Raw genomic sequence first — 24,709 nt, 5'->3', positions numbered from 1 at the left:
AGAGGCCCCATCCTGGGAGCGCCTGCCCCGAGCCGTCTCCCCCAGTCCGGAGCTCGGCTGCGTGGGCTTCCTGGGCTGAGGCCCTTTCCCATGGGGCGGGTTGATGGGCACTGGAGAATTACTCACACTTTGAGAGGCGCAAAATGTATTTTCTTCTCTTTATATTTCACATACCTCAGGGGGTGAGCAGGGCAGATCCAGCTCTAGGAATCATGGGCTCTTCTCGTGTGGCTGACCACACAGCATTAATTAGGTGTGGTCACTCTTTAAGAAGGGCGAGCTGGTCGATGTTCTCTCCTTTTCTACATGGGCATCTCAAATGAGAAGAGGGGGAGACGGGCCTCGCCTCCCCTGCTCCTCCTGTGTGCCCGTGGCTCACGTGTCTGCCACCTTCCTCTCTGTCACTGCTTCCCTCGCCCTGGATGTGGTGGTCCCTGCGTCACCGGAGACCACAGGAAATGTCTGGTTAATGCATGAGGAGATGGAAACACTCGCGGCCTCGCCACAAACGGTCAGTCCCGCCCCGAGCCTGTCCTCCTCCCAGGGCACCCCACTTACAAGCGGCGCCATTCCCGGCCTTTTTGTGGGAAACAGAAAGGTCATTTTACACTCAGTTGTTCCTGATAAGTATTTCCGCTAGGTATTAGTCAAATGTATAAAATAGGATCCGTATTTTGTCTTATTTTCGATTTTTCCAGGAACTTTACATTGGTACGCCCTCTCTCTTTAGAGTAGGTTGAATTCACACCTCCTTTAGGGAGAGGCCTCGGCCGAACACTCCATTTTGAGGGTCTGGCCCATTTTCTCCCTCGCTGAGTGTGCTTGCAGGGGGGGGGGGGGGGCGGGGGGGGGGGCCTCTGCTCCTGCATGAGAAGCTGGGATTGTTGTTTTGCATGCGTTTTGCATGATACCTTGATTTCTCGAACTTTCCCCTCCGTCTCGCTGCACCTTCTGAAGTTGATCTGCTTGCCTTACTAAGCTCACCGATACTAACAGCTGTGTTCTTTTCATTCCTAACCACGTAACATCAGGAGGATGAGGAGGGAAGCTGGGCTCAGGTTGGAGACTTTCTATACTATATTCTTCACTATATGTACAGCAACAAAAAGAATTGGCGTATGAAAACTCGTAATTTACTTTTCTTGACATTTTTAACATCTTAACTTTTTCAGAATATTGTTAACGATTTGAAAGCATTAGTCGGAAGCAGAGCGTAGAGTTAAAGAGCACGTCTCATGGTCAATTTTGAACCTCTCTTCCGTGGGGCTGTGGTGTCAGTTCTGGTTAGCGTAGACGGCTCTGTGTAGCGGACCGGCTCCTGGACGCGGTCCTGGGGCTTCGGCGGCTCCTGACATTGCGGATTTAAGTACCCGCTTGGGTAACTTAACCGCAAGGTCTGCCGGTGGGAAAACTGAATTCTGAGAACTTTCCAGCACAGGAGTTGCTGTGGAGACGTCACGTCCGGGTCTTCGTGTTGGTGTTTTACTAAGTGCTGATCAAAAGGCTTTCTTACTAATGGAATTCTCAGAAATTAAGCCTCTTCTTGCTTAATGTACTTTTCCGTTTTCAGCTCCCCAGCTCTTCAGCTCACAAAAAGCTGCCACACGTGTCACGTGTCTTGCAGCCTTCCTCTGAGACAGCTCGACTAACACAGCGGTGTCCCTGCCTGTGACCCCACCAGCGTTGCTGTGTGACATGCCGCACTTTAGAGGGACCCGCACAGCCGCGTGGTGTGAGCAGGCGGCGTCTCCCGAGGCTCTTGCTGAGGGCGGAGTGCTCAGGGTCCTCACGGGATCATTGTATGTCTGAAAAGAATCAGGATAGTTTCAAATCAGAATTTTCCTGAGTACAAGTTGTTGGTTGAAATGCCAGTTTCCCTCTGTTTGTATTCCCAACATAAAGCCAATTCTCTCTCTCTTTGTAACAAAAGAAGAGAGAAGCTATAATATGATGGTGTGAGCCCTCTGCTCCTGATTTGGGCCTTCTGTGCTGCTACGCCAGATAAATATCCTCATTAATGATTTAACCTGGTCAGCTACCTCTTTATAAGGCCACTGATGACCATCAGTGAATTAAAAAGGGTGCATTTCGTAATTACTTAAATGTCGGTGTATTTCACACTAGGAAGCAGAACTTTGTCAGCACTTGAGTAGGAAATTCCCTGTGTCCGGGGCACGAGGTATAAATTAAATAAGCGGAATGTTTGCTCTCTGCAGTAGAAATGCAAACACGGGTGAGCTGTGCCCGCGGCAGCAGAGTTAGCCAACACTCAGTGTTCCTAGTAAGCAAGAGCTGCTCTCGCTGTCGCCTCCCCCAGATGAGAGGAGTGAAGAGGCTTCCTGGGCTCTGTGAGGCCGCCCGGTCTGCTGAGGGCCGCGGTCACACAGTGTTCCTCTCCTGTGCCCTTACCTCGTGGCCAGCTCTGAAGCCAAGAGGACGTTCAAGGTTTCCTCGGGCCCTCGGGAAGAAAGCATCAAGGTGTGGTGAGAGCCGTGGGTGCCTTCATTTAGCAAGTGGCACATGTGGGCTGTCTGTGGGAGGCTGTGCTGCTTGCTGCAGACACAGGAGTGAGCGGGACAGCCACAGTCCCTGCCGCCGGCCCTCACAGTTTACAGAGATCACAGAAGTGTGTTTGTGATCATTTCAGTGGTGGATTAGCAGGCCCTGGGCAGTGGCTGCCTCTTCTGGCCCAGGTGTTGTCCGATGATGGAGATCCGTGTCAAGGGCTTTTTCAGAAGGCTCTGATGGCGGCCCGGGAGATGGAGGGCTCCCTGGACTGGGCCTGATCCTCAGTCGCTGACCTACGTTATCTGACGCTGACCACTTAAGAAGTGTGACTAGAGTGTATGATGAGTAAACAAAAAGGAGGAGGGTTCCGCTTCCATGGAATTCTCTTATTTAGAAATCTTTGCGTTGTGTGCCCATTTAAGAATACGTAATCACAGGCAAGGAAATGAGACCAGATGCTCATGCGTAAGTCTCAGGCATATGAGATGAGAGTAAGGTTTGAAAGAGTGAAAAACATGACAGTGTGATGATTTCCCGAAAATGTTTGATGTTTTTCCCACTCATGGTTGCTTAGAGAAAATAGTGAAAATGTTTTTTTCTGTTCGAATTTGAGCATTCTTGTTGGAGTGTGAGTCATTTCTTCCAGCTTGGTTGGTGTAAGTGATAAATTAGACCAGAGGCCGTGTTTTCAAGGCAGAGCACGGTGGTAGTTGAGAGGGACTGTGTCCAGGGATTCCGTGATGGGACTGCAGAAGGCCTGCGGGCGCAGCTGGTCTCGGACAGAGGGGCAGCGAGTGCCTTCTTTGGATATGTCTGTAGATACATATAATGTGTGTGCTTATTTTTCATTGTACAAAGCTTGGCTGTGTTCTGTTAGATTTATCCCTAAGGATTTCATGACTTTGATGACATTGTGAATGGCATTTTGTAAATTTCAGTTTCCAGTTCACTTCTAGTATTTAGAAGCACAGCTCGTGTTTGTGTCCTGGCCTTGTGTCCTGCCGCTTTGCTAATAAGCTCGCTGTAGTTCTCACAGCCAGTTTGTAGGTGCATTTTCTATGTTGCTAATCAGGTCATCTGCAAATAAAGACAGGTTTTTTTTTTCCAATTCCTATGCTTTTGATTTCTTTTTCTTGCCTTGTTACCGTGGCTAGGAGTTCCACCGCAGCGCTGAATAAAATTAGTGAGAGCAGACCCTTTGTTCCTGATCTCAGGAAGAATACATTGTCTTTCACCTTTAAGTGGGATGTCAGCCCTGTGTTTGCTGTAGATGCCCCTTATCAGGTTGACGCCATTTTCTTCCATTGCTAGATTGCTGAGATTTCCATAAATGAATGATGAATTTTGTCAAATGCCTTTTCTGCATCTTTTGAGATGATATAGTGGTATTTCTTTTGAATCCATTGATAGGATGAATGTCATTGATTTTTCAAGTGTTGACCCAACCTTATGTTCGTAGGATGAACCTCACTTGTCGTGATAGCTTATTCTTTTAATTTATTATTGATTTAATTTGCTCATATTTTGTCGAGGAATTTTGCATCTGTGTCTATGAGAGATACTGGTCTGCAGTTTTCTTGTAATGTCTTTGTCTGGTTTTGGTATCAGGATAGTGCTGGCTTCATAGGATGAGTTAGGCATTTCTTCTCTATTTTTTTGGGAATAATAGTGTAGAATTGTTATTTTTTCCATAAATATTTGGTAAGATTCACCAGTGAAGACATTTAAGGTAAAGATTTTATGTGTATGTGAGAGAAAGTTTATAACTGCAAATTTGAGTCCTGATAACATACAACTTATCTCTTTCTTATGAGTTGCTCTCACAGATTATGTCTTTTGCCCATTTTATCTAAGTTGCTTACAGTTGTTCACAGTTTTCCCTTTCAGTGTCTATGTCCTATAGTGTGTCCCCTCTTTCATTCTTGATGTTGGTAATGTACGTCTTTTCTTTTTTCTTAGTCACTCTGTCTAGGGCTTAGTCAATTTTACTGATCTTTATGAAGAACCAGATTTTAGTTTCATAGTTTTATTTTTCTTGTTTCTGTTTCATTGATTTCTGCTCTTTTATTTTCTTCCTTCTGCTTGCTGTGGATTTCATTTGTTCTTCTTTTTCAAGTTTTTTAAGGTAGAATCTTACATTGTTGCTTTGAGACCTTCCTTCATTTACGACATAAGTGTTTAATACTATAAATTTCCCTCAAGACACTGCTTTAGCCATGTCCTACAATTTTTGAATAGATCATGTTTCACTTTCATTCAGTTAGAAATATTTTCCTATTTCTCTTTTCTTCTTCTTTGGCACGTGGGTTATTTAGCCGTATGCTAATTTCCAAATACTTGAGAATCTTCTAGATGTCTTTTTATTATTGATTTCTAATTTAATTCTGTTGAGGTCAGAGAACATAGTTTGTATGATTTCAGTCCCTTTAGATCTGTTGAGATTTGTCTTGGAGAATCCCATACGCACTTGAAATGAACGTATTCTGCTGTTATTGGGTGGGGTGTTCCACGAAACGTCACTTAGGTCAAGCTGGTCAATAGTGTTGTTTAAGGCTTCTGGATCCTTACTGAGGGGGTCTGTCTGCCTGTTTTGGCTTCTTTGTTCAATCAGTGACTGAGTCAGAGGAGGGTTGAGGTCTTGTGACTGTAACTGTGGATTTTTCTGTTTCTCCTTTCAGTTCTATCAGTTGTTGTCTTGCTTCTCTCTTCTTTTAAAACTATTTTTCGGTTCACTTTTTTTTTAAGATTTTATTTTTCCTTTTTCTCCCCAAAGTCCCCTGTATGTAATTGTATGCTTTTAGTTGTGGGTCGTTCTAGTTGGGGCATGTGGGACGCCACCTCAACATGGCTTGATGAGCAGTGTCATATCCAGGCCCAGGATGCAAACCGGTGAAACCCTGGGCTGCTGAAGCGGAGTGCGCCAACGTAACCACTCAGCCACGGGGCCGGCCCCTTCAGTTCACTTTTTACACGGATTTTGAAATTAACAGATTTTTTGTTGAGGAAATTTGGAAAACAAAGTGTTAAAATTAAAACCAGCCACAGATATTTTTGTGTACAGTTGGAGTGATCCTTCAAACTTGTTCATGAGTCGTGATCATTCTTTGTTGTTATAGTATTATACACAAAAATTACTTCAGAAAGATCATGTGTTATCAGCTACATTTTTATTGTGGTTGGGGAAATAGGTTAAATTTATAAACACGAATGAGTCATAGGTTTTCAGTGGTATAATACCTTCTGTTAAAATTCTACTGACAAATTTAAAAGGTAGTACATAGGAGATCAAATTATTTTGAAATGATAAAGAACAGTGTTGTCATTCATTTAAGCTTTAAGGATATGTAATAGGTTAAAAATCCAGTTTAAAGATTATTTAAACTGCCCTTGTGACCTCTTGGGTGTTCTTTTTCCTGAACTGATCGTACTTGCTTGTTGAAAGCAGACGCTCGCCTACGGGGACATGAACCATGATTGGATCGGGAACGAGTGGCTGCCCAGCCTGGGCCTCCCGCAATACCGCAGCTACTTCATGGAGTGCCTGGTGGACGCGCGCATGCTGGCCTATCTCACCAAGAAGGACCTGCGCGGGCAGCTGAAGATGGCGGACAGCTTCCACAGGTCAGTCGTTGCACACAGTTCCTGCTCGTTGGCTAGGAGGCTTTTGACTGTTTCCTTCTGTAATTTTGTTTTTTTTATAAATAGAAAGAGCTTCCAGTGTGGAATTATGTGCCTGCGAAGGCTGAATTATGACCGAAAAGAACTGGAAAGAAAAAGAGAAGAAAGCCAGAATGAAATAAAAGGCTAGTACATTACGTTTAATTGATTTAGCATATTTCTGCTTCCCAGTGTATTAGCAGCCTAAGTGATTTCCTAGTTTCTTTAAATTAAAAAAAAATATTTTTTTTATTGTGGTCATAATAGTTTATAGCATTGTGAAATTTCAGTTGTACATTAATATTTGTCAGACACCACGTGAGTGTGCCGCTTCGCCCCTTGTGGCCACCTTCCACACCCCTTGCCCCTTGTAACCACTAAATTGTTCTCTTTGTCCGTAAGTTTGATTATCTTCTACATAGGAGTGAAATCATCCAGTGTTTGTCTTTCTCCATTTGGCTTATTTCGCTTCACAGGATGCCCTCAAGGTCCATCCATGTGGTTGCGAATGGGACGATTACATCTTTTTTTTTTATGGCTGAGTAGTATTCCATTGTGTATTTATATACCCCATACTCTTTATCCAATCATCCGTCGATGGGCACTTGGGCTGCTTCCACATCTTGGCTATTGTGAATAATGCTGCCATGAACATGGGGTTCATAAGTCTCTTTGAATTGTGGATTTCAGTTTTTTTTGATAAATACCCAGTAGTGGGTTAGCTGGGTTGTATGGAATTTCTATTTTTAATTTTCTGAGAAATCTCCGTACTGTTTTCTGCAGTGGCTGCACCGGTTTGCATTCCCACCAGCAGTGGATGAGGGTTCCCTTTTCTCTACAACCTCTCCAACGCTTGTTGTTTTTTGTCTTGGTGATTATAGCCATTCTAATGGGTGTAAGATATCTAAGTGTAGTTTTTTGCTCTTTGGGTTTTTTTTTAAAGACGGGCACCTGAGCTAACATCTGTTGCCAATCTTTTTTTTCTTTTTTCCCCTTGTTCTTCTCCCCAAAGCCTGCCAGTACGTAGTTGTATCCTCCAGTTGCACGTCCTTCTGTCTGTGCTATGTGGGATGCCACCTCAGCATGGCTTGATGAGCGGTGCCATATCTCCACCCAGGATCTGAACCAGCAAAACCCTGGGCCTCTGAAGCGGGGCATGCGAACTTAACCACTCGGCCACGGCCCCGGCCCCTAAATGTAGTTTTGATTTGCATTTCCCTGATGATTAGTGATGTTGAGCATCTTTTCATGTGCCTATTGGCCATCCATCTATCTTCTTTGGAAAAATGTCTGTTCGTATCCTCTGCCTACTTTTTGATTGGGTTGTTTGCTTTTTTTGTTGTTCATTTGTGTGAGTTGTTTCTATATTATGGAGATTAACTCCTTGTCGGATATATGATTTGCAAATATTTTCTCCCATTTGGTGGGTTGTTTTTTCATTTTAATCTTGATTTCCTTTGACTTCCAGAAGCTCTTTAGTCTGATGAAGTCCCACTTGTTTCTTCTTTTCTTTTGTTTTCCTTGTCTGGGTAGACATGGTATTCAGTAAGATCCTTTTAAGTCTGATGTCAAAGAGTGGACTGCCTGTATTTTCTTCCAGAAGTTTTATGGTTTCAGCTCTTACCTTCAAGTCTCTGGTCCATTTTGAGTCTATTTTTGTGTATGGAGAAAGGTAGTGGTCTACTTTCGTTGTTTTGCGTGTGGCTGTCCAGTTTTCCCAGCACCATTTTTTGAAGAGGCTTTCCTTTCTCCATTGTATATTCTTAGCTCCTTTGCCGAAGATTAGCTGTCTGTAGATGTGTGGTTTTATTTCTGGGCTTTCGGTTCTCTTCCATTGATCTGTGTGCCTCTTTTTGTACCAGTACCATGCTGTTTTGATCACTGTGGGTCTGTAGTACGTTTTGAAGTCAGGCACTGTGATGCTCCAGCTTTGTTGTTCTTTCTCAGGATTGCTTTGGCTATTTAAGATTCTTTGTTCTATGAAGAATGTCATTGGGATTCTGATTGGGATTCCATTGAATCTATAGATTGCTTTAGGTAGAATAGACTTTTTTTTTTTTTTAGGAAGATCAGCTCTGAGCTAACTACTGCCAATCCTCTTCTTTTTGCTGAGAAAGACTGGCCCTGAGCTAACATCCATGCCCATCTTCCTCTACTTTGTATGTGGGACGCCTTCCACAGCATGGCTTTTGCCAAGCAGTGCCCCGTCCGCACCCAGGATCCGAACCGGTGGACCCCGGGCTGCTGAGAAGCAGAACGTGCGCACTTAACCGCTGCACCACCGGGCTGGCCCCTAGAATGGACATTTTAACTATGCTTATTCTTTCAAATCCATGTGCGTGGAATATCTTCCCATTTCTTTTGTCATTATTGATTTCTTTCAGTGATGTCTTATAGTTTTCCTTGTATAGATCTTTTTATTTTTTATTTTTTTATCGCAGTAACATTTGATTATAACATTATATAACTTTCAGATGTACATCATAGCATGTTTCAAATTCTATGTAGATTCCATCATGTTCACCACCCAAAGACTAATTACAAGCCATCACCACACACGTGTGCTTAATCACCCCTTTCACCCTCCCCCTGTTAAATTTATTCCTAGGTATTTTTTTTTCATGTTGTGAGATTTTTTACTTTATTTTATTTTTTAAAAAAATTTTTATTAAGTTAATGATAGGTTACAATCTTGTGAAATTTCAGTTATGTATTATTGTCTGTCAGTCGTGTTGCAGGTGCAACCCTTCACCCTTTGTGCCCACCCCCCACCCCCCCTTCCCCTGGTAGCCACTAATCTGTTCTCTTTGCCCACAGGTTTAAATTCCTCATAGGAGTGGAGTCACACAGAGATTGTCTTGTCTATCTGGCTTATTTCACTTAACATAATTCCCTCAAGGTCCATCCATGTTGTTGCAAATGGGACGATTTTGTTCTTTTTTACGGCTGAGTAGTATTCCATTGTATATATGTACCACATCTTCTTTATCCAGTCATCTGTTGATGGGCACTTAGGTTGCTTCCATGTCTTGGCTATTGTAAATAATGCTGCAGTGAACATTGGGGTGCATAGGACTTTTGGAATTGCTGACTTCAAGCTCTTTGGATAGATACCCAGTAGTGGGATGGCTGGATCGTATGGTAGTTCTATTTTTAATTTTTTGAGGAATCTCCATACTCTTTACTGTTTTCCATAGTGGCTGCACCAGTTTGCATTCCCGCCAGCAGTGTATGAGGGTTCCTTTTTCTCCACAACCTCTCCAACATTTATTACTATTTGTTTCAGTTATTTTTGTCACTCTAATGGGTGTAAGGTAATATCTTAGTGTAGTTTTGATTTGCACTTCCCTGATGATCAGCGATGATGAGCGTCTTTTCATGTGCCTATTGGCCATCCGTATATCTTCTTGGGAGAAATGTCTGTTCATGTCTCCTGTCCATTTTTTGATCGGGTTGTTTAATTTTTTGTTGTTGAGTTGTGTGAGTTCTTCATCTGTTATGGATATTAAGCCTTTGTCAGATGTATTACTTGGAAATGTTTTTTCCCAGTTAGTGGGTTGTTTTTTTGTTTCACTCCTGTTTTCCCTTGCCTTGAAGAAGCGCTTTCGTCTGATGAAGTCCCATTTGTTTATTCTTTCTATTGTTTCCCTTCTCTGAGAAGACATGGTGTCCGAAAAGATCCCTTTAATACTGATGTCAAAGAGTGTACTTCCTATATTTTCTTCAAGAAGCCTTATGGTTTCAGGTCTTACCTTTAGGTCTTTGATCCATTTTGAGTTCATTTTGGTGAATGGTGAAAAAGAATGGTCCAATTTTCATTCTTTTACATGTGGCTTTCCAGTTTTCCCAGCGCCATTTGTTGAAGAGACTTTCTTTTCTCCATTGTAGGCCCTCAGCTCCTTTGTCGAAGATTAGCTGTCCATAGATGTGTGGTTTTATTTCTGCGCTTTCAGTTCTGTTCCATGGATCTGTGCACCTGTTTTTGTACCAGTACCATGCTGTTTTGATTACTGTAGCTTTGTGGTATGTTTTGAAGTCAGGGATTGTGATGCCTCCAGCTTTGTTCTTCTTTCTCAGGATTGCTTTAGCAATTCAGGGTCTTTTGTTGTCCCATATGAATTTTAGGGTTCTTTGTTCTATTTCTGTAAAGATGTCATTGGGATTCTGATTGGGATGGCGTTGAATCTGTAGATTGCTTTAGGTAGAGTGGATATTTTAACTGTGTTTATTCTTCCAATCCATGTGCATGGAATGTCTTTCCATCTCTTTATGTCGTCATCCATTTCTTTCAGAAAAGCCTTGTAATTTTCATTGTATAGGTCTTTCACTTCCTTAGTTAAATTCACCCTGAGGTATGTTCTTCTTTTTGTTGCGATTATGAATGGTATTGTGTTCTTGAGTTCTTTTTCTGTTAGTTTGTTATTAGAGTATAGAAATGCTACTGATTTATGTAAATTGATTTTATATCCTGCTACTTTGCTGTAGTTGTTGATTACTCCTAAAAGTTTTCCAATGGATTCTTTGGGGTTTTCTATCTATAAGATCACGTCGTCTGCAAATAGCGAGAGTTTCACTTCTTCCGCCCCTATTTGGATTCCTTTTATTCCTTTTTCTTGCCTGATTGCTCTGGCCAGGACCTCCAGTACTATGCTGAATAAGAGTGGTGATAGAGGGCATCCTTGTCTCGTTCCGGTTCTCAGGGGGATGGTGCTCAGTTTTTGCCCATTGAGTATGATGTTGGCTGTGGGTTTGTCATCTATGGCCTTTATTGTGTTGAGGTAGTTCCCGTCTATCCCCATTTTGTTGAGTTTTTATCATAAATGGCTGTTGGATCTTGTCAAATGCTTTCTCTGCATCTATTGAGATGATCATGTGGTTTTTATTCCTCAGTTTGTTGATGTGGTGTATCACATTGATTGATTTGCGGATGCTGAACCATCCCTGTGTCCCTGGTATGAATCCCACCTGATCATGATGTAGGATCCTTTTGATGAATTACTGTATTCTGGTTGCCAAAATTTTGTTGAGAATTTTTGCATCTGTGTTCATCAGCGATATTGGCCTGTAGTTCTTTTTCGTGCTGTCCTTGTCAGGCTTTGGTATCAGCATGATGTTGGCCTCGTAGAATGTGTTAGGAAGTGTTCCATCCTCCCTAATTTTTTGGAATAGCTTGAAAAGGATAGGTATTAAATCCTCTCTGAAAGTTTGGTAAAATTCCCCAGGAAAGCCATCTGGTCCTGAGGGTTTATTCTTTGGGTGCTTTTGATGGCTGTTTCAGTCTCTTTGCTTGTGACTGGTCTGTTCAGATTGTCTCCTCCTTCTTGAGTGAGCTTTGGGAGATTGTAGGAGTCCAAGAATTTATCCATTTCCTGTAGGTTATCCATTTTGCTGGCATATAGTTTTTGCATAGTATTCTCTTATAATCCATTGTATTTCTGTGGAGTCTGTTGTTATTTCTCCTCTTTCATTTCTGATTTTGTTTATTTGAGCTTTCTCTCTTTTTTTCTTTGTAAGTCTAGCTAGGAGTTTGTCAATTTTATTTACCTTCTCAAAGAACAAGCTCTTTGTTTCATTAATCCTTTCTACTGCCTTTTTTGTTTCAATACCATTTATTTCTGCTCTGATTTTTATTATTTCTCTCCTTCTGCTGACTTTTGGCTTTGTTTGTTCTTCTTTCTCTAATTCAGTTAGGTGTAGTTTAAGATTGCTGATTTTCTGGTTTGTTAAGATGTCCCTGAATGGCGATGAATTTTCCTCTTAATAGAGCTTTTACTGCATCCCATATGAGTTGGTATAGCATGCTATCATTTTCATTTGTCTCCAGGTATTTTTGGATTTCTTCTTTAATTTCTTCCATGATCCATTGCTTGTTCAATAGCGTATTGTTTAGTCTCCACATCCTTGTGCCTTTCTCAGCTTCTTCCTTGTAATTAATTTCTAGCCTTATAACATTATGATCGGAGAAGATGCTCGTTATTATTTCAATTTTTTTAAATTTGTAGAGGCTTGCCTTGTTTCCCAACCTGTGGTCTATCCTTGAGAATGTTCCATGCACGCTTGAGAAGAATGTGTATTCTGCTGTTTTTGGATGAAGCATTGTATATATATCTATGAAGTCCCACTGTTTTAGCTTTTCGTTTAGCGCCACTGTTTCTCTGTTGATTTCCTGTCTGGATGATCTATCCATTGATGTGAGTGTGGTGTTGAGGTCCCCTACTATTTTTGTGTTATTTTTGATATCTTCTTTTAGGTTTGTTAATAGTTACTTTATGAACTTTGGTGCTCCTGTGTTGGGGGCATAGATATTTATAAGCGTTATTTCTTCTTGATGAAGTGTCCCTCTGATCATTATATATTGGCCCTCTATGTCTCTCTTTACCTGCCTTATCTTGAAGTCTGTTTTGTCTGATATAAGCATTGCGACCCCTGCTTTCTTTTGTTTGCTATTGGCTTGGAGTGTTGTCTTCCACCCCTTCACTCTGAGCCTGTGTTTGTCCTTGGAGCTGAGGTGTGTTTCCTGGAGGCAACAAATTGTTGGATCTCGTTCTTTAATCTATTTTGCCACTCTGTGTCTCTTTATTGGCGAGTTCAATTCGTTTACGTTGAGGGTGAATATTGATGCATGAGGGCTGAATGCTGTCATTCTGTTGCTCGTTTTCCGGTTTTCCTGTGTTTCCTTTGTTTCTTGTCCTGTGTGTTTTAGCCTACCCATTGACTTCTGCAGTTTCTTAGGCTGGGTTTCTTAGATTTTTCCTTATTTATGTTTTATGTTTCTGTTCTGTTTTTCAGTTTAGTGGCTACCCTGAAGTTTGTATTCAGAATCTCGTGTATAACATAGTCCATTTTCTGGTGGTCTCTTACTTCCTTAGCCTAGATTGTTTCAGTCCCTTTCCTCCTCCCCTCCGAAATTATTATTTTCATCTCTTATTCCAACTTGTGTTGTGAGTTTGTGGTTAGAGTGATAAGATTATCTTTGCTTTGGTGATTTCCTTCCCTTTATCCTAATGCTATAGTTGAATATTTGCTATCCTATTTAGCTTCTGTCTATTTGTCTCCCTACTCTGTGTTTTGTGACCCCTTACTCCCTTTTTTTCTTTTTTCAGGTATGAGAGCCTTCTTGAGGATTTCTTGTAGTGAAGGTCCTGTGACTACGAAGTCCCTTAGCTTTTGTTTGTCTGGAAAAGATTTAATTTCTCCCTCCTATCTGAAGGATATTTTTCCTGGATAGAGTATTCTTGGCTGAAGATTTTTATCCTTTAAAGTTTTGAATATGTCACTCCAATCTCTCCTAGCTTGTAAGGTTTCTGTCGAGAAATCCGCTGAAGGTCTGATAGGGGTTCCTTTGTAGGTTCTTTTCTTCTGCCTTGCTGCCCTGAGTATTCTTTCTCTCTCCTTCATTTTTGCCATTTTTACTACTATGTACCTTGCAGTAGGTCTTTTTACATTGACAAATGTAGGAGATCTGAAAGCTTCCTCCACACACATTTCTCTCTCAATCCCTAGATTTGGGAAGTTCTCTTCTATGATTTCATTGAGCACACTTTCTGCTCCATTTTCCTTTTCCACGCCCTCAGGAATTCCGATGATTCTTAAGTTGCATTTTCTCATTGAGTCAGCTATTTCTCTGAGCTTTTCTTCAGTTTTTTTAATTCTTAGTTGTCTTTCTTCCTCTGTCTGGAGCCATTCAGCCTGTCTTTGATTATGCTAGTTTGCTCCTCTATGGTGTCTACACAGGCATTCAGGGAATCTGTATTCTGTTTTATCTGGTCCATTGTGTTTTTCGTCTCTAGTGTTTCTAATTGATTCTTCTTTATAATTTCAATCTCTTTTGTGAAGTAACTCCAGAACTTGTTGACTTGTTTCTCTATATTTCCCTTTACCTCATTGAGTATTTTGAGGATAGCTATTTTGAACTCCTCTTCACTTACTTTACCTATTTCCAAGCCCTCAGGACATAATTCTGTGTTTTTATTGTTTTCCTTTTGGACTGGAACTTTTATAAATTGCTGGATGGTAGAGGAGAGGTTTTTGTGCATGATGCTGTTATTTGGTTGCAGGTACAGCCTGTCGCCACTAGATGGGGGTCGAGAGCCTTGGTTCTGAGCCCTGCGCCTTCAGCCGCGATGGTGGCGCCCAGCATGGGTTGAGGGAGGAGGGACGCTTTCACACATGCCGACCTGGATTGGCACAGCTCTCGCTCTCTGGTCTCCCAGGGCCCTGGCTTGCTGGGGTTCCCCCACGCGAAAGCTGTCCCCTGTTAGAGGGTTTCCGCTGCTCCAGCGGTGGGAGTCCTGCACGATCTCCCAATGCACGGCCCCTCCCCTGCTCCTTCTCACACCCACGGCAGTGATCCCAGTCTCTAGGGGAGGGAGCGAAGACCCCGTTCCAGCTCCTCCGAGGGCGGCTCCAGCCTCTCCGCCTTCCGTCGTTTGGCTGCTGTGGGTCTGTGAGGATTTCTGTTATTGGGATTTTTTTTTTTTTGGTTGGAAAGCAGTTGCTCTTTTTAGTTGTAATTTGGAGGGGAGAGAGTCCTGGGTGAGCTCATGCTGCCATGTTGCTGACGTCACCCCTATTTCTAGATATTTTATTCTCTTTGTTGCGATTGTAAATGGGATTCTATTCTTGAGTTCTTGTTCTGTTAGTTTGTTATTAGAGTAGAGAAATGCAACTGATTTTTGTAAGTAGACTTTGTATCCTGCAACTTTGCTGTAGATGTTTATTTCTAATAGTTTTCCCATGGCTTCTTTTTTTTTTTAAAGATTGGCACCTAGGCTAACAACTGTTGCCAATCTTGTTTTTTTTTTTTTTTTTCTGCTTTATTTCCCAAACCCCCCTGGTACATAGTTGCATATCTTCGTTGCATGTCTTTCTAGTTGTGGGATGTGGGACGCCGTCTCAATGTGGCCTGATGAGTGGTGCCATGTCCGTGCCCAGGATCCGAACCCTGGGCTGCCTTAGCAGAGCGCGCGAACTTAGCCACTCAGCCACCGAGCCGGCCCCGCCATGGCTTCTTTAGGGTTTTCTCATAAAATCATGTCGTCTGCAAACAGTGAGAGTTACACTTCTTCACTGCCAATTTGGATTCCTTTTCTTTCTTTTTCTTGCCTAATTGCTCTGGCCCAAACCTGCAGTACTATGTTCAGTAAGAGTGGTGGGAGTGGGCTCCCTTGTCTTGTTCCTGTTCTCAGGGGGATGGTGCTCAGTTTTTCCCCGTTGAGTATGATGCTGGCTGTGGGTTAGTGATTTCCCATTTTTAAAAATATTAGGAAATTTGTTAAGTGGAGAAAACTAGTCTGGCATCCTTACAGAGGAGGGAGGGTTGGAGATGAGTGCTTTGAAGACCCTCCTCTCATGGCCTGGTGGTTAAAGTCTGGCCCCCAGCACTCAGCGGCCCAGGTTCGCTCCCTGGCCGCAGCACCACAGCACCTGTCTGTCTGCGGCCGTGCTGTGGGGCAGCTCGTGACTTACCACCAGGGTGCGCCACCACGCCCTGCAGCTCTGGGAGGAAGCACGGTCCTCCTCTGAGCCACAGCACCTGTGCCTACTTTCTTGTGCTTACGTCAGTCTGCGCGAACCGTCTCAAGGGGAACACTCCTCCTGTGACTTGTTCTGACGTGTGTACTCCTTCACTCAGAAATGCCACCCCGTGCCACACTGCTGGGTAACAGCAGGGCACAGACGGGCAGGACTCTGCTGTCGGCTCACTGGACTCCAGTGTGGCGATTCTGCTCTAGCCACTTATCAGAGGGCTTCAGGAGCACAGACGGAGCCCTGTGGCTCTGCCTCCAGGGCTCAGGGGGCAGCACAGAGGCGCTCGTTCAGCTGGGCCTTGGAGGTGGAGGAGGAGCTCCTTAGCAGGGGACGATGGCAGAGGCGGCTCAGTGAGAGCGCAGGTGGGGAGATGCAATGGGAGCCTCTCACCCGGCATGCCTCGAAAGCATCGACTACAATAGTCTGCTTTTAAGTAAGACGTTAACGATTAAGCTCAAAGTAAAATCTCCCAGAATTTTCAGAATAAAGAAATCACTAACAACAGTCATAATAATAGGTAAGACTTAAGAACTCGAAGCACTTTCAGAGGTTAATTATTTAATCCTTCCCACAACCCCGTGCGTGTGAGTGCTGTCTTCTTCCCCAGGTTTTACAAAGAAAGAAACTGAAGACAAAACTGGTTGAGGACACAGCCCGTTTAAAGGATAGTCTGGTCATGATTGAGCTAACGTGAATCACAAGAAAAACCGTAAGCCAGCTTTTATACTATATATATATACACACTTTATACTATATATGTAGTGCGTATATTTTATACTATATATATAGTGTGTGTGTGTGTATAGTATAAAAGGGCATTGGAAATAAAATGGGTAAATCAGTTTTGTCTGTTTTCTGTATCTGTTTTAAATCTTTTTATAGTTGACAAAAGTTGTCTTTGGAAGTGATTGGTGAGCATCCGGAGATATTTTCATGGAGTGGCTATTTTTAGATCTCTACTAGAGCGAATTTAATAATGGATCACTTCGTGTGGTGTAAGATCTTCCCCCCAGTCTCTGATATGCTGGAGAGCATCTTTAAGTTTCTCTCTTTTTAAAATGAGACAACAAAAAAGGCTTCAAGGAAACAAGCTTCAAGATTACAAATGAGAGATTTGTGTTGAATCGAGCAGGGCGCCAACTCGTTCTCTGACGAAAAGAAAGTGTTTCAGAAACTCTGAAGGCTGTAGAGGAAGCGCGCTCGTGCCTGGTGGGCATTCAGCTTCTTCTCTGTCCTTCTGGTTTCTGACCCTGGATCCTCCTCATTTTCTGTTCTCTAGAAAATAAATGTCCGTAAGAACTTCATTGCTCTTGGGTTCTTTGGCAGCATGAGTTCTAGTGGGACAGTTTCCCTTCGATGGAGGAGGGCCGAGGCGTGACCTCTAAATGCAGCAGCGGTTGCCTGCCCACCTCTGTGTGCTGTTACAGGTGTGCATGATGAAGACAGCTTTGTGCAGACGCCGTTCTAATTGTTTCTGTTCACCTGTAGACGTGCTTGTGTGGAGCAACGATCGAGTGATTCGCTGGATCCTCTCAATTGGTCTTAAAGAATATGCAAACAATCTGGTGGAGAGTGGCGTTCACGGTGCACTTGTGGCCTTAGATGAAACCTTTGATTTCAGTGCACTGGCGCTCTTGTTACGGATCCCTAAGCAGAACACACAGGTATGCTGCAGAGCCGGCCCGGCTCTCACTCAGCGTTCAGTCAGGTCTCCTGATGGAGACGTCTAGCTGGTTAACTGAGTGGACTCAAAACTTCACAGTACCTCAGACAACTATCCCTAATCCACAAAATACTGGTTCCAAACCAGCAATGCTTAATTCTTCATTAGTTTTGCCTGTCCTTCCATTTTCTGTTGTCAGCATGAGAGTCTTGCGATAAAAACAAAAGGGGAAACTTCATTCAAGTCCATATGCTCGTAGGAGTGACGACGTGTATTTAGTTCTTACGTGGAAAGAGAAATACTCATAGGTACACCGATGGAGATTCTGTTAATTTTGTTTCTATTGCCCTGTGTGATTCTTTTTGACACACGGGCTCACCTGAGAATCAGGAAATTTATTCTTCTTCTACAGAAGATTGTATGTCTTTTGCCAATACCCCCCGTCCCCCCACCAGCACCAACCCACAGAGCACACTTTCATAGATAGTCTGCCAGCGGTCATGGGTCCCTTTCCCTGAAAGCCCATCCATGGGCTCCGCAGGAATCCCCTAATTTAAAATGTGGTTGTGGGGGCCAGCCCGGTGTTGCAGCGGTTAAGTGCCCACGTTCTGCTTCTCGGCAGCCCGGGGTTCGCCGGTTCGGATCCCGGGTGCAGACGTGGAACCACTTGGCAAGCCATGCTGTGGCAGCGTCCCACATATAAAATAGAGGAAGATGGGCATGGATTCTAGCTCAGGGCCAGTCTTCCTCAGCAAAAAAGAGGAGGATTGGCAGCTGGTGTTAGCTCAGCGCTAATCTTCCTCAAATAAATTAATTAATTCAATTAAATTAAATGCTGTCATGGCTCAAGGTGTTTATAGCCTGAGCTTTTTAAAAGTCTTGATTTGAAAAACAGTTGTGATATGCTAACGTCCTTCAGATTAGATTGATGAAGCTTTGCGGTATTGTTGTTTTGTTATGATTTCAGGCTCGCGCTGTCTTGGAAAGAGAATTTAACAACCTTTTGGTCATGGGGACGGACAGAAGGTTTGATGAAGTGAGTTTTCAGCCTAATGAATTTTATTTAAATTTGCATTCAGTGTGAATTATTTGTTTATACGCACGTGAGCCCCGTCGGCAGTCTCTCTTCTAAGGGTGGGGATGATTTTACCTCCTGAGCTAAGCTTTGCTCTCAAAAATGTGTTGACAAATGAGATAGTAAGAAACTCGTATTTTCAGTCTGAGGTTTTCTGTTTTTAAAATATTTGCTATTGAAGTTTTGATAGCCCTCAAAAATGTTGTTCCCATCAACATTGGTGGCAGCCGAGGCATGGCGTCCATGGGCTATGTTTGGGGACCGCTGGATGTCTGACCCCAATCCAGAGTCCCTGTGCTTTGGAGAAACCTGTTAGAAGGAGATTAGAGAAACGCAACATGTTAATTTCCCCTCACACAGTCGTGACTCGTTTGTTCCCACACTGTTTTTATTCTTTCCTTCGTTGCCCCTTAAGAAAACGTGAGTTTGCCAGGTGACTAGGAGGACAGCTAAAGGAGCGCTCGCTGGCTCTTCCCCGGCTCTAAGGCAGAACTGCTTACAGCTTGGAAACTATTTTAAGACAAATAGAAATGTATTATCTTATACGGCAAGAAGATGATTTCTCCAAGATAAGAAAGGAAACAGGGTGATGAACAGGAGGCACATGCACCTGGCCGGCCCAGGGCCATCCTCATCAATGCCCAGTGAGGGCCCCACATAGTGTTACTGTGCCCGTCACTCTCAGAAGTTCCCGGTGGGGACAGTAGATCCTGTGGTTATCAGGAACGGGTTAAATAGGTGTGAACAAACATGCACTGACAAGTTCAGCAGTCAGGTTCAAGGCTGGTAACTTGACTGTCTATTTTTGTCCTTTATTTTAAAATCAGTCTTGTTTTCTGTCCTTTAATTTCCCAGGACCATGATAAAAGCTTTAGGAGAGCACCTTCTTGGAGAAAAAAATTTAGACCAAAGGATGTTCGTGGCTTAGCTGCTGGGTCCGCAGAGACTCTCCCCGCCAACTTCCGGGTCACCTCCTCTCTGTCCTCACCCTCCATGCAGCCGAAGAAGACGCAGCTGGACGGTAGGTGTGCAGGGGCGGCCAGCCGCTGTGGGCGGCAAGAGCAGCTTTGTGGCTGGAATGTTAATTGTGATCCAGAATGGCCTCTTGATTGTGTTACAAGGCATTGAGTACTGGTGCATGCCCAGGTTAAGTGTTTTAAAATGAATCCTAACATCTGTGCATAACAGTTTAACAATAATGTAGGTTTTTTAGAGTCTTGTCTGGTTGAATCTTAGCATATCCTTCCAACTAATAAAGCTGAGCGTCGCGTGTGTTCTCGGCGTGCTGAGTGGACGTCCTGTAGCCTGTGTGTGTGGCAGGCAGCCCTGGAAGGCTCCGCCGGAAGGTGGTGCAGCAGCTCTCGGGCCACGCCGGGTGCTCCCGGGACGTCTCTCCACCTGGAGAGGTGACTGAGTCCATCTTAGAGAACACAGTTTCCCCCTCTGTGAGCCTTCCCTTTCCTCCCTCCACCCCTGCTGGCGTTGGTCCCTGTCACTGCGCACCGTAAGGACGGAGAGGAGGAAGAAGGTGAGCCTGGGCAGGTCGTCACTGGAGCGCGGTGGGCCGTGGGAGCGCACGAGCCTTGCAGTCAGGGTTCCAGATGGAGCTTGCGGTTTTCCCTTTGACCGCCGCTCCGCTTGGAGGACACGGCTGATGACAAGTTGGCCGCGCTTTACTGACAGACCTCTCAGCTCTGACCGCGGCCCCCACGATGACAGGATCAAGGGCAGATGGCCTCGGTGGACCCTGGCTCTGCCGCTGAGGAGGGGCACAGCCTCGAGCACTGTGCCTCAGTCTCCCCGTCTGTAGGGCCGTCGTCGTACAACCGTGTCCTCTTCAGTGGCTGTGGCAGTGAAACGGCTGCTCCTCGTCAGGCTCGTAGGAGGCGTCTGCGGGTCCTGGTCCCGTGTGGTGCTGGCCGCTGGGGACATTGTAGCCACACTCCCGTTACGAAGGACTTCATTCTCATCTCTGTGGCGGATGGATCGGCTATAGGAAAGGAAGCGCTTTTAAAAATTGTCCTGAGGTGGCTTTTACAAGTTTCCCTGTTCTTAGCCCTTCCCATACGTAGGTTTGTGAGTTTGGCTCTCACTTGCTTATATCAAAATGAGAGAAAAGCGCGTGTGTGTAAAGCCTTCGCTCAGCCGGACGCTTGGTGAGATGGCCCCCAGGGCAGCACTGCTGCTGGAAGCCTGCATCTCTCTGCAGAGCTCAGTGATCTGGTTAATGGGGCAAGAGCAGCAGTGTCTTCAGTAGCATTCTTATTCCAAGGAGCATGAGGTAATTTGTATAACTCTAACGGTAACTCGGCCCTCCGCTTATTGAATAGGCTGCCGGAGCGCCTTCTGATTTTCTTCACAGCTTCGTGCCCAGTTTCCTCAGAATCAGTCACACTTCCCGTGTTCCATATTGACGGCGACATTGAGATTAGAGTTAAGATAAATTAAAAATAAGCCTAGAGAGAGGTGTAGGGAATATATTACATGGAAGACGGCTGTTGACCCTTGTAGGAAAACTGAGGCCTAACCCCGGGAGAGTGGGCTGCTCAATGCCTTCTTAAATAAGGGGCGTCGGGGAAGTTGCAGCTGGCCTCTTGGGACCTTAGGGTCAGGATTTGGAAAGATGACCCATGCTCACCGACAGTGCCGGCTGTCGTGCCGTCTCTTCTGGAACCACGGCACATTCTTGATAAAACGTGTTCCTGCTGGACCCGTGGGAACACAAACTGTGTAATTGGCAGTCGGGAATATCTGCTCCAGGTGTTTGCACGTTTCCTGTCCAGGTTGCAAGGGAGAGGCGGGGCTCACCTCTTGGGCCGTGCCGTGTGTTTCTCGACAGGAACAAGGCATCAGTGGTACACATCACTTCCGGCAGAAACTGAGACTGGGTTTTAGTGTTCTTAGATGAGTCATTGTCCTCTACCCACCCCCTGCAGCCCGGCCCTGGGGAGGAATGCCCTGGACGCTCCCTCAGACGGTCGTGGAGGGCAGGTGGCCCGAGGGCGCGTCTCCCTCAGGCCAGGCCTGCATATGACTCCCGTCACCTGCACCCCGTGGTGTCTAGCGCTGCCCCGGGTTATCTACCTCACACCGGCCTTGGGGATATCACGTTTAGGCCCCGAAGAAAAGTCTAGTTGCTCTGCAATTCTAGAGAGTTTCAGGAGAAACAAAGTTACCAGCTGAAGTAGTTGTCACTTACACAGAGGACATCACGAAGTCTGTACCATCTGAGGCGTCCTTGCTGTCGTGAGATTAACTGCCAGTGGCTCCCAGGGCTGCTGGGGGCTGAAGAGAAACCCCTCCTGGTGACACTTAGGTTCTCTTTCCCTGGCTCGTCCGCTCCCATCTAGAAGTTTCCCGGGGAGCCCTCAGTAGGTGCTGTTGTAGGTGTGCAGATGTGTGTGTACGTGTGCCCCGTGTGACGTCTGAAGACTAACCGCACGCTGTGTTTGCACGCTTCCTCCCTGGTGTCGGAGCAGGCAGCGTGTTGGGAGCGCAGAGGCTGGACGCCGCCACGGTCAGGACTTACTCCTGCTGAAGCCCCGTGGTGAGTAGAGGGCTCCGCGTGCCCGGAGGCCGCAGAGGCGGCCGGGTGACCGCACGGGGACGCTGCCTGGCCCGGAGAGCCCGTTTCCGTTCCTCCAGGCCTTTAGGAACACGCACGCAAGCCCGGCTGCACCCGTTACGTGGTTCTGGTGTTCTGTATGCTCACAGTTGGTCACAGAGGGGTTCCTGTATCCTCATTTGTTAAGGAAAAAAGTGTATTTGCATTTTTTCCTTAAAACTGAACGTGCTGGACTCTTTTCAGTATCTGCTAATGTCTTTTGGGGGTGGGGAGGCAGGAGAGCAGCGCGTGGCAGGAGCTCACCGGCTCAGCTCTTGGCTGGCGACCACCCGTGGTTGAGAGCGCCCGGCATGGCGGCTCTCCGCCTTGACCCTGGCATCCGCGCTGGTGTCGCTCCCAGGTCAGCGGCGCCCGCTGGCTTTCTTAGAAATACACGGTCTTGAATGAGCCGCACCCCGCACGGCCAGGTTTCATGGAGCCACGCTGTCGTGCGACCCTGAGGGCCTGGCGGGTGGTTTTAAACACACAGCTGCGTTGCCATCTCAGGGGTGCAGTTACGAGCAGCCTGCTCGCGCTGAAGGGGTGACGTGGGCCTGGGAGCCCAGCCCCTGCTCGTGGCGCCAGGGCCGGGGGCTCTGTTCCGCTCTCCACTTGTCACGTCTCCGCCAGAAGGTTTGATTGGTTTCCTAATCTTTTTAATTGGTAACTTTTAGACATACGCCAAAAGGAAGTCAGCAAGGAATTTTCTCATTGATACGCGTACTCCTTGACGTTTCATCTCAGTTCTCAAGCAGCTACAGCGCAAGGGGCAGGGAGGCAGGGCTGGGCCTCAGGACGCAGGTGTGCGCCGGGCGGCCCGTCCTGAGGCTGATTGTCCTGTTTGTACTTCCTTTCCAGTTTACCCACACTACTTCTACAGATGACTGTGCAGCGCTCGGGACCCGGCGAAGACGGCCTTTCAGAATTCAGTGGATCTGCAATCTGTTGATACTTGTTATATGGACCCTAAGATATTTTATTACAGAGTTTTTAATTAGTGAAAAATTCACGAATACCATAGAGAAAATATTTTAGAATTTAATGTTTCTTATATTTATGTAAACATATGACTTCATTTATATAGTTACTTACTTTTTCATATATATCCAGGCTATAAATATCCTTTCAAATCGATTCTGTTCTTATATCTAATTTTAGTCTTTCAAACGAATTTACTGTAATGCTTGTATGTATAAATCCTATGAAAAGATACAGGGCTTTTGTAAATTATGCATTTATTGTAATTATCATTAATTTTTTAATAATAATCGGCGAGAGAGAAGAGGATTTTACTGCGTTTGCATTTGTAAGATCATCATGACATGGTGCGCGTTATCCTGACAAATGTAACCAGCTCTACAACAATCATTTTGAAACAAGCAGACTTAATTTCAAGCAATTGCGTTTTAATGACTGACCTTACTCTACTTTTTCTAGCAAGAAATGCTTTATTCTACAGCGTGAACAGAGTGAAAGTACCTGGTGTTAAATATGAGCTTCTGATAAAATTTGGGCTGAAGGGGCCGTCAGAACTGTGAGCATCTCTGGTGGCTCTCAGTAGCTTGCAGAGCTCGTCTCTGGGGACCCGCACGGCTTGTCCTCAGCGCCCGGCACGAGCCCCAGCCGGGAGCACTTCTCTTGGCCGCAGGAAGGGCTGGGGGGCTCTCCCGGCTCTGCCCCGACGTGTGGACGCGGGCCCCCGCCCCGCTGCTCTTTGAGGACCAAGCAGGAAGCACCGCGCTCCGCAGGGACGCCGGTGCTGGAAGAGGAAGGCGCGGGCTCCCTGAAACCAGGAAACCACGCAGTGCGACTCTACTAAAGGCCTTATTTTTTCTTATGTAAATCATCTTTTTACATTTGTTTGTAAACATGTTGAAAGGAGGGACCTAGTGGTACATTTTTAGCTTTTGACGATATAGCCATTTTGGACTGTCTAAGTAGCAGATGTAACTTTTCCTTTTTAAATGGCACATTAAAGAGCTAGCAGGAAATGTGTTCCGACCACGGTGCGTTATTTATTATACAGCTCATTTTGTCGGTGGACGGTTTACATTCGGTTTCTGCTTTTAACTTCCTTGTAAGATTCGTTGTTACATTCTGTTTTCTGTTAATCTTTTGTGAACCTCCTGATTATGTAACAAAGTATGTACAGTCTCCTTTTGAACTATTTTTATCACAGTATTATTTATTGCTTTCTTTCAATAAAGTACTGAGGCGTTTTCCACTGCCAATAAAGGATACTGAGAATAAGCTGTCATTCTCTGACAAATCGGCCGCAGCTGGCTCATCTCCGGCTCCAGGCTGATTCAGTGGCGGCAGCGTGGTCGAGTGGACTTTCTTGGGTAGAAATCAGTTGACAATGAAAAAGCTGGGGATGGAAGCACAGGATGGGGGTGTCCCCGCTAGGAAGCCCAGGGGCTTCCCGCCTCGGCCCCCGAGGCCCAGACCCTCTCTCGCTGAGACCTGGGGGACCAGGCCCGGGCAGCCTGGCGCTCAGAGGCACCGCAGACCACAGGGAGGTGCGGAGGCGCGTCAGTCCATGCGCGCACTGGGGCCCTGCTCTCCTGCTGCTCCCGCCCTGGGCTGTGTCCTTCCGGTTCCCAGGGAGCCTGGTCTCGGAGCGCTCAGACGGAGTCCTGAGTCATGAAGCAGTCTGGCGCGAGAGAGGAGG

General features: G+C 45.3%; 1 protein-coding gene across 16 annotated transcripts in view; it reads left to right on the top strand.

Moving 5' to 3' along the window:
* LOC111772089 (liprin-alpha-1) overlaps positions 1-24,276 on the top strand; it is a 112,667-nt gene extending 88,391 nt beyond the window's left edge. For 8 of the 16 annotated variants that reach the window (XM_070229636.1, XM_070229635.1, XM_070229631.1 and 5 more), the window contains 7 exons: positions 5,954-6,129; positions 6,214-6,311; positions 17,185-17,360; positions 18,327-18,395; positions 19,290-19,455; positions 21,914-21,981; positions 22,897-24,276. In XM_070229636.1, coding sequence (XP_070085737.1) covers positions 5,954-6,129; positions 6,214-6,311; positions 17,185-17,360; positions 18,327-18,395; positions 19,290-19,455; positions 21,914-21,972 — 744 coding nt within the window. In that variant the 3' untranslated portion in view covers positions 21,973-21,981; positions 22,897-24,276. Of the gene's footprint in view, positions 1-5,953; positions 6,130-6,213; positions 6,312-16,303; positions 16,406-16,578; positions 16,719-17,184; positions 17,361-18,326; positions 18,396-19,289; positions 19,994-20,715; positions 21,982-22,896 lie in introns of those variants that run through there. The other 8 variants (XM_070229638.1, XM_070229637.1, XM_070229630.1 and 5 more) reach the window with 4 other exon arrangements.
* Positions 24,277-24,709: the final 433 nt, after the last annotated feature.

This window comes from Equus caballus, chromosome 12, assembly GCF_041296265.1.
Source record: "Equus caballus isolate H_3958 breed thoroughbred chromosome 12, TB-T2T, whole genome shotgun sequence".
In the NCBI taxonomy this organism is placed as follows: Eukaryota; Metazoa; Chordata; class Mammalia; order Perissodactyla; family Equidae; genus Equus; species Equus caballus.
Note: the sequence above shows the minus strand (reverse complement) of the source record. Positions and strands in the feature narration are given on the sequence as shown.